The sequence below is a fragment of the Anolis carolinensis genome, chromosome 2 (genome assembly GCF_035594765.1).
Source record: "Anolis carolinensis isolate JA03-04 chromosome 2, rAnoCar3.1.pri, whole genome shotgun sequence".
NCBI classification, from domain to species: domain Eukaryota; kingdom Metazoa; phylum Chordata; class Lepidosauria; order Squamata; family Dactyloidae; genus Anolis; species Anolis carolinensis.
In genome coordinates, this window is record NC_085842.1 from 65,640,786 (window position 1) to 65,657,599 (window position 16,814).

A 16,814-nucleotide genomic window follows, 5' to 3' on the forward strand; every position below is an offset into this window, starting at 1 on the left:
AATAATACTTTATTTTTCTATCCTGCCTCCATCTCCTCGAGGGGACTCAGGGCGGCTGTATTTGGAGGGGATTGTAGCTGATATATGGATAAAAAAAGATAAAACTACACAAATGACAAAAACCAGAAATAATGAAATAACAGACTTAAGTGAAGTAATGAATAAATGGTAATTAAAGGATGTATGGAGAGCGGTAAAGGGAGAGGAAAAATATACATACTACTCTGCTGTACATAAAGTATATACAAGAATTGATTATATTTTTGTTTCTAAAAATATGCTAAGTAAATGGTTAAATGTGGATATTGGCATTATTAAGGTTTCAGATCATACCCTGGTGTCAACCAAGATTGCTTTGAAATGTGATTATGATAAAATGAGGAGGTGGAGATTGAATACTTGAGAGAAAAGGTGTTTACTACAGAAGGAAGCCTTTTGGATATCTAAGTTACACACAGTACATCCATATGGTTTGAATGATAGATCAGATCCTGTCTGTTTTCTGTGATCAGTTGGCCACCCTTAAAAGGAAGTAGCCTCCAGGAGTTAACTGCTCGCAACTGTAAGTCAGCATCTCTGCAGCTCACAATTGAGAAGTCTGCAGCAGAGCCATTAACTTCCAGACAGGGTATTTTTTCTTTCTTTGTTACAATAAGATCATAGTTAATTGTTTGTTGTTACTGGGTGTTGTTGTAACATATCTATTATGTTGTCTCTTTAAATATAGTTTATAAATCCTTGGAAGACACTTTCTCAAACACATGAAGCAAGCAACCTAAAGAAGGGAAATTTTCCTGAAACAAGCACTCGGGAACCCTTGTCGTTCCTGATCACATTCCTGATCACCACTTGCAGCAAAAAGATTTTCTACCACAGTTTGGAATTTATATGGGACTGGACTGTACTTATTCAAAATTATTACTACGGAGACTATAGAAGAACCTATGAGTTTTTAAAAAAGTATTCAAACATGAACGTGTTTGTTATATCTACGTAAATCATGCCTAAATGTATTTGTTCATCTCCCATGTTTTTGACTTACTAATAATACTCAGATTATGTATAGTATTTTATCTTGAATTTCATATCATTATAATTAAGAATATAGTCACAGGACAACTTTGAATTAATACTAGTTGTATAGATATCAGTTGAGTGTACCATGTGTCTGTTATTGCCAACCCTTCTCTGTCATTATTGCTCTTGATAGGATCAAAGGTTCTCTCCCTGCTTAAGCGATTAAAGATAGTTGGCAGTGAGGTCTCACATTTGGCTCATAACACGGTTATATTCTAAAGCAGTTTATTTTCCATTTGTGTTTTGCTCCCCTGCACCGCACCCATACCCCATGTGCATACTACATGTGCATCTGTGTAGTTGTTCTGCACACGTTAAATAGAGCGTTAAATAATAACTCCATGAGGAGCACAGGCAGGCAAGCTTTCCATTAACTGAGTACAGAAAAACAATCAAGCGGGCAAATCCAGGTGATATCTTCTTGCCAGAGGCCAGCCGACTACTGTGTAAACAGAGACATGAAAAACAGTTTAAAAAGCAGATGGCGCAACCCTAGAAAACTAAATGACCAAAATAAACTGGGGAGACAGAAGAGAAGAAAGGGCAGAAAATATTAATTTGCTACAAGCAAAAATTTTCAGAACACAAGTTTTGTTGCTAAATGAACAGGAATAATGGAAATCTTTGACCATACATGGTACAATATTTGATATTTCTTAGGGCTTGATACACTATCCTTTGTTTTGGATCACCCAAGGTATCTTGGGCACAATGTCTAGAATAATGTGTCAGTAAAAAAAATGATTGTACTTTTTTTGCATATCTATTTGAAGCTAGTACCCTCTCAAAGTTTTGAACTGCAACTTCCATCAATTCCTTTTGGTATTTTAAAAAGTAGTGTTAGGGATCTGTGAAGGAGGCACTAGGCTCATTTGGTTTCATCGATGATAGGAGAGGAGTTTATAGCAGAGATTATCAAAGATTATTATACTTTATCTATTGTTTTGTTGCTCTCTTAAACCTACCTCTGGTTGGCTGTTAAGCATGAAGTGGAGCTGGGCCACAGATACCAAAACTAAAGAACCCACACATCAACAGATACACAAGTTCACAATTAAATGGGATACCTTGTGGTCCAGCAGTCCAATCCAGAAAGGGAATATTTTGGGGGAACAGGGGCAGGGTGAATGACAAGATTTCCATGGTTTGGGATTTGAGGATCAGCCTGCGTAAAAGGATCTGTAATAACTAAATCATACATATGCAATAATGCTATACTATATTTAATGACACAGCAATTGTATCAAAAACTATAGAGAGTAGAATACAACACAATATTAGCCTTCAAGCAGAACAGTAGAGGACACCCAATCATTGCACAAAAACTCTGGCTCTTATTAAAACAAGTTGCATTTAGGAAAATAAAACAATGTGACCACCAACAATGTTTACACCATTCCATTTTCCAGATCCTGTGCAATTACAAAAAAAGCCACATATTACACAGAAACCAGGTAATTTAAGTCTAGGATGCATGTTATGGTTGTCCAATGGCATGACAAATTTTTTTGGCAAAGGGCAGTTTGGAACAAAGTCAGAGGAAAGAATGGAAGAGTGTTTAAATGTTTTCCCATTTGCAATCTCTATCAAATTATCCATCAAATAGATTCCTCCACAGACGGCATGCTTGCAAGGTGCCTCCCTTTCTTGATCTCATACCGCTTCTGCCAATCAATCATTTCAGACATTATTTTTTAAATGAAAATCTGGCAGTGAGACAACCAATATATATTGTTATATAACATTACTTTGTACCAAGAACTGGATTTGACGTTTGTGGATGCCTATGGGCAAGAGATATCAGGTGTATGCAACTGGAAGCAAATCCAACTGTATTCCTACGTAGAGCAGACCAAATTGAATGAATGCAACTTTTAAATCCCAACTAATTTAAATCCCACTGATTTCAACAATTCCATTTTACGAGGGTTAAATGAAAAGTAATGCCTCCGCCTTCGTTACTTGGGTTTGGATGGGACTATTTTAATAAACCAAGTGCAGAAATAATCCTTAGAATGTGCTCTTTAACTACCACTATTCAGTTTTCCACATGATCACCAGACAATTTGATACATTTCTGCCAACGATGAACAAGTTTTCTGAAGCCATCACGGAAGAAGTTGACACTCTGTTTCCGCAACCAGCGTCACAGTACCCATTGTGCACAGATCTTCCGATAGCCAAGCAAAGCAATAATGTGACCCACACGTTCTTGTGAAATGCCGATTATGGTTGAAATTTCTCCGAGTGATACGACGATCGTCCTGAATCAATCTGTCAACCTTTTGCTTGTGAAACTCGGTGGTTGCTGTCACAGGACATCCAACTCTTTGTTTGTCTTGCAAGTCAGATGTTCCCACCTCAACATCTTTAAACTTACTCGCCCAACGATGCACAGTACTCACATCAACACAATCACCATACACAGCTTGCATTCTCTGACGAATCTCCTTTGGGATGACACCTTCTGCTGTCAAGAATTCAATGACTGCACGTTGCTTAATTCACATTGACTGACCGTCTGCACAGGGTTCAATACTTCACATTTTAACAACACAACTGTAAGGCTTCCCACCAAATGGAACTGAACAAGCCAGTACCTACTGCATATCAGTACTGCAATCTGTTGAGGAGTTACAAAGGTGGAGGCATTACTTTTCATTCAACCCTCGTAGGTAGACCTAACAGTGGATTTAGCCCATATTTCAGATTCTTAAGAAAGCAAGACAACCTTTTACATTACTGAAATAAAGGTAACATGTTTATTTTTGTAATCCATTTTGAAGGGTTAAAAAATCAAACACAAACAGAAATTTCCCCAATTGTAAAGGTTCTCACTGACCACAAAGGGATACGACATACTATTACCACAAAAGGAGCTGATGAAAACAATTTTATGATCCTGAAGCAGTGAAGCCCTGCAATTTTGTTATGACACTCTTTCAAAGGAGCCTAAAGATCCTGAAAAAAATGACCTATTCAGTATTTCATAAAAACTCTTATTACATCTTACAAACATTCTTGGGGTTTTAAAGCCATCAAACTTTTTTTCTTCAAATTAGAAAAAGAGCAGATGCCCACATCCCAATGCTTCTCTCAGAGTCCAGAATGGTGGAAAGAGATTTTCAATAGCCTCCTTCAGCTTTGGAGTCTTAAATACAAAATCCTAGGATTTGTTTAGCCAACAGAGGCCATGACAGCATCTACGGGGATTTCTTCTCCACTTCGTGCCGTGACTTGCATCGTTACAGCATCTGTTAGGACAAGGCGTGAGCGAACCAAGAGGTCATGGCCACCCCGAAACACACCTGCAGGAGATATTACAAAATGGACAACACACTTGTGAGCTTGTGGGTCTAGAAACATTTCTCCTACCCACAGAAGGAATTCAACTCATATTTCCAAGACTCTTTTTAATGGGCTAATCTAATGTTGGCCTCAATTAGAATAAACCCATTAAAACCCATGGATGTGCTAATGGTGACTAAGAAATCTAATTAATTTTAGTAGGTCTATCGAGTTGGGATTAACACTGGACTTAACCGAATGCTTTTTATAATGACCATTAAGCATACTTATTGCATTATTTTGGCAATGGCTATGTAGCATTATAGTTGGAAGTTCTTCTTTTACCTTAACTCCTTGTGTTCAACAACAAGAGGCAGATGCAATCATAATATGCAACTAGCATGGCTTTAGATAAATTCTTATGCCAGAGGTGGGGAACATTTTCTCCTGTAGAGGATTTGGACTGAACTGCCCCTTTTCTTTATCACTGACCATGCTGAGCGGGACTCCTGGGAGTTACAGTCCATAACACCCCCCAAAACAAAATAGTGAGTGAACATCTCCACACATCTCCTCTTGAGTTTTTAATCAAACAGTATATGGGCATTTCCAAACTCTTTTTGACTTTTCCCCAGGAAAACACATTACTGTTCTGCCTTGATACCTTGTCATTACATTTCCATTATCATGAAATGGAAGCGGGTTAGGAAATGGAGGATGGATACTGTCTTTCTTTTTTATATGTAGGATGGATTTCTGGGAATGGCAATACACAGAGTCCCCAAGGGAAGGACAAATAATCCAAATATTATCCAACTTGAATCTATGGTATTGCCCTACCTACTTAACATATTTAGGTGAGAGAAGAATTAAACATTTTGCAGGAATTGTAGTAGACTGTTCAGGTCTAATAAAAACATGATTTAAGGAGAACAGAAGCATCTGTTAAATTAGTATCATATAGACAGATTCATCTTGGCTGCAAAATGCATCCAGAAAAGGAGGAGTGCAAGAGAAGTCATGATAGGGCTGATTTTTTTTTTTAATTCTTTAGAGTCTATTGTAATCACCATAACTTTAGAGTCCATAAAAATCACCAGAATGACTAACCTGCCAGATACAAAGTATGTGAGTTTTTGTTTTCAGGCACTTTATCCGATCTCTCGCAGGGCTGCATCCCCAGAAACTTCACAATATTGCTGACTGCCTCTGTGAAAATAAATATCAGATATATCAAAGTAAAATATGCAGTTTTCTTCAGTGAAATAACACATTTGCTATGACACAAACATACACTTTATTATCTCACAATGCACTAGTTCTCATAAACATGAATAATTTGTTTTGCTTTCCTGTATTAAAAAGCAAATTAAACCCTTGTAATTCATGTACACTTCTCATTTCCATCAAGGACAGGGGAAGGGGACCAATGGTTTTCCAATATGGCCAAGACGAATGCTGATGGACGTTGGGCCTCTGTTTCAGAACAAGTATCTCCAACCCTCTGTCCAAACACTCTTTCTTGTGGACCTCAGAAATTAGATTGCATCTTTGTCCACAGAGAGGGTATTAAGAGTAATTCATTTAACTTTGGTGCTGTGGGATATAGATCATATGAACATTTTCAATAGAGGCATCCTATGGCTACACTAAAAAATGTTATCCCAGACTGTGACTTATACAATTTATGGAGCAAAATCAAGAATATAAGGGAAATCATGTAACAATCCAAGAAAAAGTAGTTTTTAAAAAGCACAGAGGAGCTGTGCTAATGTGAAGTATTTACTTACCCTCTAGTGTTTTCACAGTGGATAATGTGAAAGTCTCTTCTTTTTCAAACTCGTCACCAACCTCCTCCCAGGCAGCTGCAAAATTGGGCTTCAGAACCCTTTGGATGTGATCCGCTATGGTCACCTCAATGTCTTCCAGCTAACATAGGAAAGAAATACTGACACATGATATTGTTTTTAATCAGGTATGAACACTATGTTGGATACTTTTCTGGTCTTTAAATACTTTATTAATCTTCAGGCTATGCAGAGGAAGTGAGTGCTGACAATCTTAGCAACTCTGGAGTATAAACATTAAATAAACAGCACTGGCTTCATTCCAACCAGGAAGGCATTTTATCTTTACAGTTCTGTAATCCAAAATATACAGTTTGTACAATACAAACACCGTTCATTGGTGTCCTTCAGTCAGCATGGCATAGCTTACTACTACAGATTCTTTTTTCAAGGAAGAAACTTTAGAATAGTTGGTACTGTACATATTAGTTTTGTTGCTTAAAAAAACACCCAGAAGCAAAACAAACGCAAGCAGTCATAAGCCAGCAAAACAGTATTTGCCAACACATTCTATCCATGAAACATATGTATTATGTAAACGGCTTACATCAAACATCCTTGAGGGAGATATCATAGCCTTCCAAGTATACAACTGCCAAAATTAAGCTGGTTACAAGCCAGATTTCTGCATGAGCCCCTCTCGCAGGGAACTACAGGCTTGACACTTCACCATCTGGACATGCTGAGACCAAACTGCTTGTTAGCACAGAATCTTGATCAAATCCATTCCTTGGCCTTCATGAAACAAGACTGCTAATGCATTTGTTATTTCAAGTCATAGTTCCCCATAAAAAAGGGAGGAAACCATTTTGTAGGTCCATAGCCTTGTCTTGCAGCATCTACTATCACACTGAACTGAGGAAGATCTGGCTCAGTGGACTTGAATAAGGCTAGAGGAGAAACCACAGGACGAATAGAGTAAACTATTTCTTACCACATATTCGTCCTCGTAGCCCTCTTCCTCGGCTTCTCCAGTGTTTGGATCACAGTCCTTAACTGTGAATTTCATCATACAGCTGAAAGTACAGGCCACTGCAAAGAGAGCAAAGGCACAACCACAAATAACATTAATGCTACTAGGAGATTTGCAGGTTTCCTGTTTAACCCTTTCTCTGGCCCAATGCATTTATTAATTAGCAAGCCATTGCCAATTGTGAGGATGAAGAGTGACTGGCTGCAAAGTTATCTGTGACTTTCTAGCAGGACTTCACATTATGTGAAGACTTTTACATTCTTCACAGATGTAAAAGTCCAATTAAAGCAATTGGCTATTCTCTCTAGGTATAGAAGGAAATTTATACAAAACTGGTGTAGAAATCTTCACTTTTACAATTATTATTCTAAATGATAGAACTGAATGCAAAAATCAAATAGATACCAAAGGCAGTATTTACTTACAATCTACCGATATAGTTATGGATATGGTTCACAACTATGACAGTGCATAGTTGAGAAGAGATGGAAATGTATTGAGAAGGGATGGAAAGATTAAAGAAACAGAGACAAAAATCCTACCTGCCGTGGGGTCCTCTTCAGGCAATGCAAATAATGTATAGCAAGTCCCAGGCTGGTTGTATAGCAAGTTTTTTGCAGGAATAGATCCAATTACTTCATATCCTTCCGTTGGCTCCATTTGAACAGTGACATTTTCTAAGATCTGATCATTCAGGGTATTTGTGCAGTCAAACTGTGATAGAAAAATTAAGATGCATCAGGATATGATCAGATCATTGACACTGAACTCACAGATACTAGGGCGTTTCATTTTTCTGGCAGAATATTTCCTTCTCACTGTTTATAGTCTCACTAATATTTTATGTTGGTAAGATCTAAAGCAGGCAAAGGCTGTATGTGGCTGACTGTGTTGCTTTTGTGATAAGATTTTTCCAGATAACAGATGGATTTTTTTCAGTTGATTGGATCATTGAATGTCTCCACTATTCCTAGGTAGGCTGACCCTCCTCCACACTGAACTGTAGGCTGGTGCAGTTGTTATATCAGAACAGCCACAACACTTGCTCCAGTGAAGTGGCTAGGTAAGGATGATGACTTCCCCATGTTACACTGTACCTATTACCTTTCTTAAACTATACATAAGGTATGCAGACAAACTATGAATCTACCAGCATTACTAATATGCCCCACATCATACTTAATATTTGAACTGAGAAAAAAAAACCAGAACCAGCATCAAAAGTGGTACTTAACATAGTGAGAAGTTACACTTACAAAAACCAACTGTACAAATGTTTATCTTTTCTTCTCATCGCTATGTTTCAGTAGGAGAATGGAGTACACAAGCCTGAGGTTTGACCAGGCTCATTCTTGAGGAACTATTTACTACAGAACACATGGACTGCCAAAACTCCTACAGCTATGCCAGTGTGGCAAATGAAATCAGAGCCATTTGTTTATTTTGCACTATGAGTGTGGCTCTCTCTTCTTTCCTTTACTCCTGGCATTAAACCTCACAGGAGATTCTTTATACTAATGGGTTTTTTTTAAAAACAGATCACACACCTGGAAGACTATGTGGTTGGTGAACGTATGCTTTGTACAGTGGATCACGTACTCCGTCTCCAATTCTGTAAGGGCCACTGGCTCAGGAGAGGACTTGAACAGAGGGCCAAGACCCCGGAATTCAGGAATAGCAGCCAGTTGCTCTGCAATGCAATAGAAAGAGAGAATAGAAAGGGGCGGGTATTCATTGTCAGGGCATTATTTGGTCAAATAAATGTGAGGAGAGAAAGCTAAAAATATTTCTGCCATATTCCATTCATTTGGGTTGTTCCATACAAATGCAATACTGGGTCCAGTTCTGGGCACAATCCAAGAAGGATATTGACAAGATGCAATGTGTCCAGAGGAGGGCGACCAAAATGGTCCAAGGTCTGGAAGCCAAGAATCCCTATGAGGAATGGCTGAAGGATCTGGATATGTCTGGCTTGGAGAAGAGAATGTTGAGAGGATCTTGATAGCCATGTTTAAATATTTGAAAGGATGTCACATTGAGGAGAGGGTGTGCTGGTTTTTTGCTGCTCCAGAGTCTAACACAGAGAGCAAAGGATTCAAATTGCAAGAAAAAAGATTCCACCTAACATTAGGGAAAACCTCTCTATGGCAATGCTGGTCAACAGTGAAGTGTGCTGCCTTGGAGTGTGAAGGCTTTTAAACATAGACAGGATGACCTTCTATCGGGAGTGCTGTGATTCTGTGTTCCTGTATGGCTGTGGGTTAGACTGGATGGCCCTTGGATTCCCCACATGCAGACTCTCTATGAGTCTATATGTGAGGAATCTTTCCTTATATAGAAAACATGGCTGGAAGATTTGCAGTGTTAAAACAATGAGAATATGCCTTATGGGCATTGCAGGGCACTTCCTTGGCACAGAGCCAAAACTCTCTCCGTAAGTACTACAAATAAGATGAAATGCCCAGGAAGAAAGTCAGTGTGGCTTGATGCCTAGAGAACTAGGCATGGGCCAAGTTAAAGTCCTCCTCAGTACGGTTTTGGAGCAGCTTTTGTCTACCTGGCACCCTTCAGATGGGTCAGCTAAAACTCCCATCATCTGAGGCAACACAATTGGATGTGTGCGCTGCTTATTTCAACATAATTGTACAGCTCTAAATTGGAGAAGACTGCCTTAAAGCATGACTGTGGGCTTGGAAGACTGTCTTGACTTTAATTCTCTCATCTGTGAAAAATGAATACAATAAAACTCCTTCACCAAATCTGTGTAAAGAAAAAGGAATCAATTTCAAAATTTACAGCAACTAATAAAGTATATTAGTTGCTTCCTTTACTAGTAAGAACTGAGATAGAGATTTCAACAGGGGTGGAATTAACACAAAAATTCCAGGCGATGTAACTCCTTGTGGGATCCCAGTCTTTAAAAAAAAGGATGCACCAGGCACAATCAGAAAAGAAAAAAAAGTCACTTATGTTCCAAGATTACTGTTTTCTGCAATCTGTGCCTTGGGTCTACTATCAACATCTCATCCAGCACAGAAATTTTACTTTCACCTTGGTGATAGTTATTTTCCAAAATGCATGGGAGAACAGTCTCCTAAAATCAGATCTACTAGTAATTTGTCTGTACCAAACATTTTACAGTCTTCAGTGGCAGCTTCAAGGACACGTGCTAAGACATGCTTCATCAGGCAAGTAAGAATAATTTTAGTATAGCTGATTTCCCCTCTAAAGTAAACATAGGCAGCTGTTGTATACCAGGTCTACATGGGTTTATTTCTACACTGCATAGCTGTGGCTCTTCTCATTGAGATAGCTTTCTTAATTGTGCTATCAAAGATCTTCTCCATCATTTGCAAAAAGGTTCTGGAAACTGAACAAGGGATCTTTTGCATACTTTGTGATTAAATCTTAGCTCTTCAAGAGAGATTAGTCTAGAGTAGGATTTTGGGGGATTTTGGCCCATTCATCATATCTCAGCTCATACTATTTTACAGAGGTGTTATGAAGACAAACTGGGCACATATGGAGAATTCTGTGTGCCAGAGGTACAGAACCCCAGGTCCTGATGGCAAACCAGGACATCTGGGATTCTTCTATTCTCCTTGAAACAGTGATATAGTGGTTTCCCAGTTTGTCTAGAGCACTGCTTCTTAAACTGTGGGTCCTGACCCCAAATGGGGTCCCTTAGTTCAATGCTGGGGTCCTGAAAAATCTGGCAACAGTGGAAGTTTTCTGAATATCACCTAATGGCAGTTTTAAACATTTACATGAATCTGTTGGGCAGTGTGTTGTCAAAGGCTTTCATGGCCAGAATCACAGGATTGTTGTGTGTTTTCCAGGCTGTATGTTCATGTTCCAGAAGTATTCTCTCCTGACGTTTCACCCACATCTATGGCAGGCATCCTCAGAGGTATACCTCACAACCTCTGAGGATGCCTGCCATAGACGTGGGCGAAACGTCAGGAGAGAATACTTTTGGAGCATGGATGTACAGCCTGGAAAACACACAATAACCCTGTTGGGCAGTGATTACAGTGGACTCTTTAGAAGATGCTTCAGGAAAACCACTCCATTTAAGCAAACCTTGCAAAACTGATTTATTATCAGTAAATGTTTTTAAACACATGATAACTGTACCCTCAATTTGCTTCTGACAAGAAAAATCAAAACAGTAAATGTTTTGATTTTATACTTATTTTATAAACCTGTATACCCAAGGTCATGTAAACATTTCTCAGGACAAAAGTGCTTGGGAGTGAAAAAGTTTTAAAAGCTCCAATCTAGAGATTGTGTTTCCTTCCATTCTAAACAGCTGAAATAGGTCTCATAAGACTTAGTTACTGGCCAAAGGAACTTCAAATCAAAATCTGCTGATTTTTTTTGATTGTCTGTCACTCATTGGCTTCACTTGAAAAATTTTCAAAGAGCTCTGAGACTGAAATCTGATGTATGTCACTTTGAGATTTATGAAAGAGCGGGCTTTAAAAATCTCAGTCCTGCGGTCTCCCACTGTCTTGTGTTGGGAATGGGTACTAGAAGGGCAAGACAGAACCCTCTGTACAGACAGACTTAATTGCAGCTCTGACTATTTAATCAAGAAAATTTCTGATGCAGAGTGCAGTGACAGATTAATTCTTCATCCCATACCCCACAGAGCTAGTTTATTTTGTTCCAAAACACAAGACAAAAGCATACCTTGGAAGATTTCTTGTCTTGTTGCTGCCACTTTCTCTGGCTGCTTGACCGCAGATATAGGAACATTTTCTGCTGAATTTGAAGAAAAGACACAACATAGACAGACTAATGCACAAGTTTGCAAAACTGAAGGTATATTGTGGTAATTTTAAAAGGGAGCTGTCCTCTCACAGTGAAGGAACATCCTATTTTTGTTCTTTGTTTAGAAAAGTGCAACACTGACAGATGGGAGAGGAGACAGATTTGAACAAACAGCAGGTTGTGCCACAGTGATATGAGGCTGGGATGCCAAAATGCGAATAAGGTGGCTGCATAAGGGGGAAAGAAACTTGCTCCAAACATCTCAGAGAATGAAATGTAAGGCATTCAGAACGTTATAGGTGTTACTGCTGACAGGACCCTATGAAACTGAAGCTGGGCTATCTTGGAAGAACAGAAAGAACTAGAAGGCCTCCAGAGGAGGCCTTTAATTGTTTCTACCTTTACCTGTTCTTTGTTCAATGATGGGGGCAGTCGCCAAGGGAACAGACTTCATGTCAAAGGGTTTCTCAGAGGGATCCAGAGTATATTGATGCAGCGCCCTCTCCAGACCAGGGATGGACACTGTCAAGCCTGGAGAAGAGGAATGGCGACAATACATAAATTATATCCACAGGAAACTAGACAACATAAATCAGGTTGTAATTAGCTCTTTGCACCTGCTGTTCCATATGGCATTCCCCTTGTCTCAGAGCCACCCAAATTAAAAAACCACATCTATTTAAATATCAGATTTTATCCAGTTTAATCCCCCACTGCCTAAATAGGTTGAAGATAAAGCCACAAGCAAGCCACACACCAGGAATCTCTTTATCCTGATGTGGAGACATCTATCACTTTGTCAGATAATCATGTTTTTAATGGCTCTCTGCATATTAGGGAGGAAACCAGAACTTTAGAATATCCTCTGGAAATGACTACTCCCTGGAGTAGTGTAGAAACATCTGGTACACATCTGTTCCCATTTAGGGCTCAAAAGTGGGGGGAGATTATCATTCATCACTACATTGCTAAACCAAATAGCTAACATGATGGCATCAAAGAAGTTCACACCTAGAAATCAGAAGCAAATCCTAATTTGCCCTTCCTGTTACAATAAGTCATATTTGCTGACCTACAGACATTTAAAAAATATGGCAATGACAATAAGCTTTTCACCCTTCTATCTGGCCAGTTGGCTTTCGATCAATGCTGCACCACACTAGAGGGTGCCAGCTGCTGGGCAAGGAGGCAAATGAGGATTTTTTTTCTAGTTGCAACCAATTTCAGCTTTTTGGAAGAGCATTAAATGCATCTTTTCAAATTGGCTGTTTAAATTATTTGAGGTTTTTCTGTCCATTGTGTGAGCTTCTGGCTGATAGTGATAATGGTTGTGATTAGTGTCATGATATTACTGTCCAATTTGCTTTTAAAATTTGTTATTAATTAACAGACAAGGCCAACAAGCATTTTACATGGGTGTTTAGTGGGGGAGTTTTGCGGGGGAGGCCCCATTCTGCTTCAGAGCCTTCTTAAGACTACTGAGTATGGATGGAAATGTTGCAGTCTATTTTCTTGTATTGATATGAGGAACTACATCTGCAGAAAGTGCAAGTTGGTGGCTCTCTTAGAAGACATGTTCCAGCAACTTGAAGTCTGTTACTCAACTCTTCAACATATTAGGGGGAATGAGTGTTTCTTGGAGTTTGCTTTACAGCAGAAAGGCAAAGACAAGCATAGTCAGGCAGGCATTCTAGACTTTAAGAAAGATGATTTCAATAAAATTAGAGAAATATTGGGCATGAACCCAAGAATACTAAAATTAAAAGGAGTTCATGATGGAAAGGCATTTCTTAAAAGTGACATAACTGAAGGAACAATTCCAAATACTTCTAACGAGGAAAAATGGGAGGCAGCTAAAGAAACCAGAAGTGATGACAGAATAGATGACTGTTGACTGAGCTGTTATTTCTAAGGGACATGTATAAAAAATGGAAAAAGGGGGAAGTCACCAAAGAGGAATTCAAACAAACGGGAGAAGGTCAGAAAAGTTAAGTATAGAAGGAGTTCAGGATTGCTAGAAAGATTAAAAACAATAAAAAGGGTCACTAGCTGACTTACATCATTGAAGGCAACTCTTACACAGATATAAAATAGCTTGAGTTGCACTAAACGATTTCTTGTTGTAGCCCAAGAAACTCAGAAGCTATCTCTAGAGAGGATCCAATACAAATGCAAACCCTAAATCTGCTAATAAACCTGAAGGCAGCACCTATGGTTTGTTTAACCATTAAATCCTCTGAGTAATTAAGGCTTCTTGAGACTTGTCTATTTTGCATCATTATGTGCTTTGGAAGTGAGAGGGATTTCAGACTTTAAAAACCTCTAGATTAATCTTCCCCTCCATCTCTAGCAATTACCGTTCAGAATGTAACCAGCGTTGAGGGCCTTTTGCTTCTGCTCCAAGACACTCAGGTAGAAGGTGGCCCTGTCTCTCACTTCATTGTCATCATCCATCACACACCTGGAATCAAAGCCAGAGCGTTCTGTTTAGAGGGAGGCACTGAGATTCTAACAGACTCATCCAGAAAATTAAATCCAATCCAGCTAGTTTGGAAATGTGGCAAACATGGACTGCCAGGATGACTTGGCAGCATATATAATAAGCACCAAAGCAGATAGTTTCTGGAAGACAAACAAGTATTACGAGCCCCCAAAGATTGTTTTTTTGGCATTGAAAAGAGACCATTAAGAGAACAAGTATAATTTTCAGTAGGTGGAAATTTTTAGTGCAGCCAATGATAAAGAAATCCATTATCTGAACCATTATATTTGGGCTGACTGCTAATCTCTGAATCTGCCAATTAGACTAAGCAGATCAGTGTCTGTATAAGTGCGTTTGAACCTGTGCCTCCCAACAATTTTCCATCTGGATGCAATTCAAAATTGGGATGGCAGTTATTATATCAGGCACTTCTCTATTTTCATTGGAATGTCACTGATGAAAGAACTAGCATAAATTTGCTACAGTGCCTATGGAATCTGAGCATTCATTCCATGAATTAGATATTCACCACAAGCTTCAGATAGAAACTTGGTTTTCATTAACTTTTGAAAATACGTTACTGTAAATGTTATATTTTTCATTTGCTATTATGTCATTTTCCTCACTATGAATTCCAGAGTATTGAGAATCTGCAAAGTGAGATACTCTTGTTTGTGACAGAGGAGAGAGGCATTGAACAGGGTTGTTGTGCGTTTTCCGGGCTGTATGTCCATGTTCCAGAAGTATTCTCTCCTGACGTTTTGCCCACATCTATGGCAGGCACCATCAGAGGTTGTGAGGTATAACAAGCTCTGAGGATGCCTGCCATAGATGTGGGCAAAACGTCAGGAGATAATACTTCTGGAACATGGACATACAGCCCGGAAAACGCACAACAACCCTGTGATCCCGGCCACAAAAGCCTTCGACAAGGCATTGAACACTTGTTCATGCCTTTTGTAAACTGATCTTATCTTCAAATCCATCCCACCAATGGGTAATATACTTCTTGCTCTGCCACTTTTTATGGGACAAGATGCCAACATTCCTAGTTACAATAATAGCCCAGACTACTCAGATCAGCTCTTCTATACCAGAAGAACACCAAGGGTTGTCTCATGTATAGAGAATTATAGCAGGGTTGTGGATTGCTTGCTTGGGAAATTCAGTATTATTCCACATCATGTCAGACTTCTGTTGTCTATATTATTCAGAGGCCCTTCTTGGTTCATGGAGCATCAGGAATCATGATCAAAATCAGTTTAGATTGTGCATTTGGCTTGGTTTCATTCAGGGCTCTCCCTGTTGCAAAACAGGCCTTCTTTTCCCGGGGAGAGCTCTTCTTTGTACTTCTGGCTCTGTGCTACAAGACTAAAGAAATCTTGTTCCTCAAATGTTTGTGCTGGCTTTCCCAAATTGTGCTATGCCATCATAGCTCACCTCCGCAGCAACACAAGGATGCTGGGTAGCATCTCTTCATTCTGAGCTCCAAATTTGGCAAGGGCACTCACAGCACCTGCAAGCAAATGGGGGGAAAGGAGGGTGATCAATGACAGAGGCCGTCGGGAAGATCTTTAGGGCAGGTAAAGTGTGAATCTGGGACCCTGTGTGTTTTCCCCAACTGTTGTTTTTATGACTTCAAATTCCCCAGACCACCCTTATGCCAAACAAAAAAGAAAACTGTTTTTATAATCTCTTTGGCTCAAGCAAAACTCCACTTTTGAAATTTGAATCCAAATCACCTGTGGCTAATTATCATGTGCCCAATCTAGTTTAGTGTCCAAAAAGTTTGATTTTGGTAAAGAGCGGGAGGGAAAGAGACCGTAGTTCACTGGTAAAGCACCTGCATTTCATGACAAACATTCCAGGTTTGGTATCTGGCATCTCCAGATAAGGCTAGAGAAACTCTTGGACAAAATGCTAGAAAGATTTCAAGTCATGGTGACACCTGAGCCACACTGGCCAATACCCTGACTCTGTTTAAGAGAAATTCCTTTGTTCCTGTGACAGAGACTTTTCTACCAGATGTACCTGCCCGAACTTCTTCATGTTCCAATACAACCCTGTTGTAAATGAAACGGATGTATTTTGAAGGGTTGTTTGTCTTGGGTCCTTCTTGGCCCAGCAAGTGGAGAATACGGGTGGCCAGGACAGTGAACTCGCAGTCCTCAATGAACTCGCACAGGTGGGAGAGGCCGGTTTCTTTGCTCTCAGAGTTCTCCTCAATGATGCTGATGATACATTCGACAATGGCTCTCTTGTACTCAAAGCCTCCCTAGGAAGCAAAATGCAAACAGTAAAAACACTAAATGGAGAACAATGGCTCTGGTTTTACTGTGATCTCTCTGTGTGTGGATTTTAAGCAGAATTT

General features: G+C 39.4%; 1 protein-coding gene across 2 annotated transcripts in view; it reads right to left on the reverse strand.

The window, feature by feature from the left end:
• Nucleotides 1-3,825: 3,825 nt before the first annotated feature.
• Nucleotides 3,826-16,814, reverse strand: part of copg1 (COPI coat complex subunit gamma 1) — a 30,864-nt gene continuing 17,875 nt past the window's right edge. The window contains exons 14-24 of one of the 2 annotated variants that reach the window (XM_062969829.1): nucleotides 16,475-16,718; nucleotides 15,884-15,959; nucleotides 14,319-14,422; nucleotides 12,367-12,492; nucleotides 11,881-11,949; nucleotides 8,733-8,875; nucleotides 7,728-7,899; nucleotides 7,147-7,244; nucleotides 6,156-6,294; nucleotides 5,476-5,574; nucleotides 3,826-4,385 (exon numbers count right to left, since the gene is read on the reverse strand). In XM_062969829.1, coding sequence (XP_062825899.1) covers nucleotides 4,255-4,385; nucleotides 5,476-5,574; nucleotides 6,156-6,294; nucleotides 7,147-7,244; nucleotides 7,728-7,899; nucleotides 8,733-8,875; nucleotides 11,881-11,949; nucleotides 12,367-12,492; nucleotides 14,319-14,422; nucleotides 15,884-15,959; nucleotides 16,475-16,718 — 1,401 coding nt within the window. In that variant the 3' untranslated portion in view covers nucleotides 3,826-4,254. Of the gene's footprint in view, nucleotides 4,386-5,475; nucleotides 5,575-6,155; nucleotides 6,295-7,146; nucleotides 7,245-7,727; nucleotides 7,900-8,732; nucleotides 8,876-11,880; nucleotides 11,953-12,366; nucleotides 12,493-14,318; nucleotides 14,423-15,883; nucleotides 15,960-16,474; nucleotides 16,719-16,814 lie in introns of both variants that reach the window. The other variant, XM_062969828.1, reaches the window with a different exon arrangement.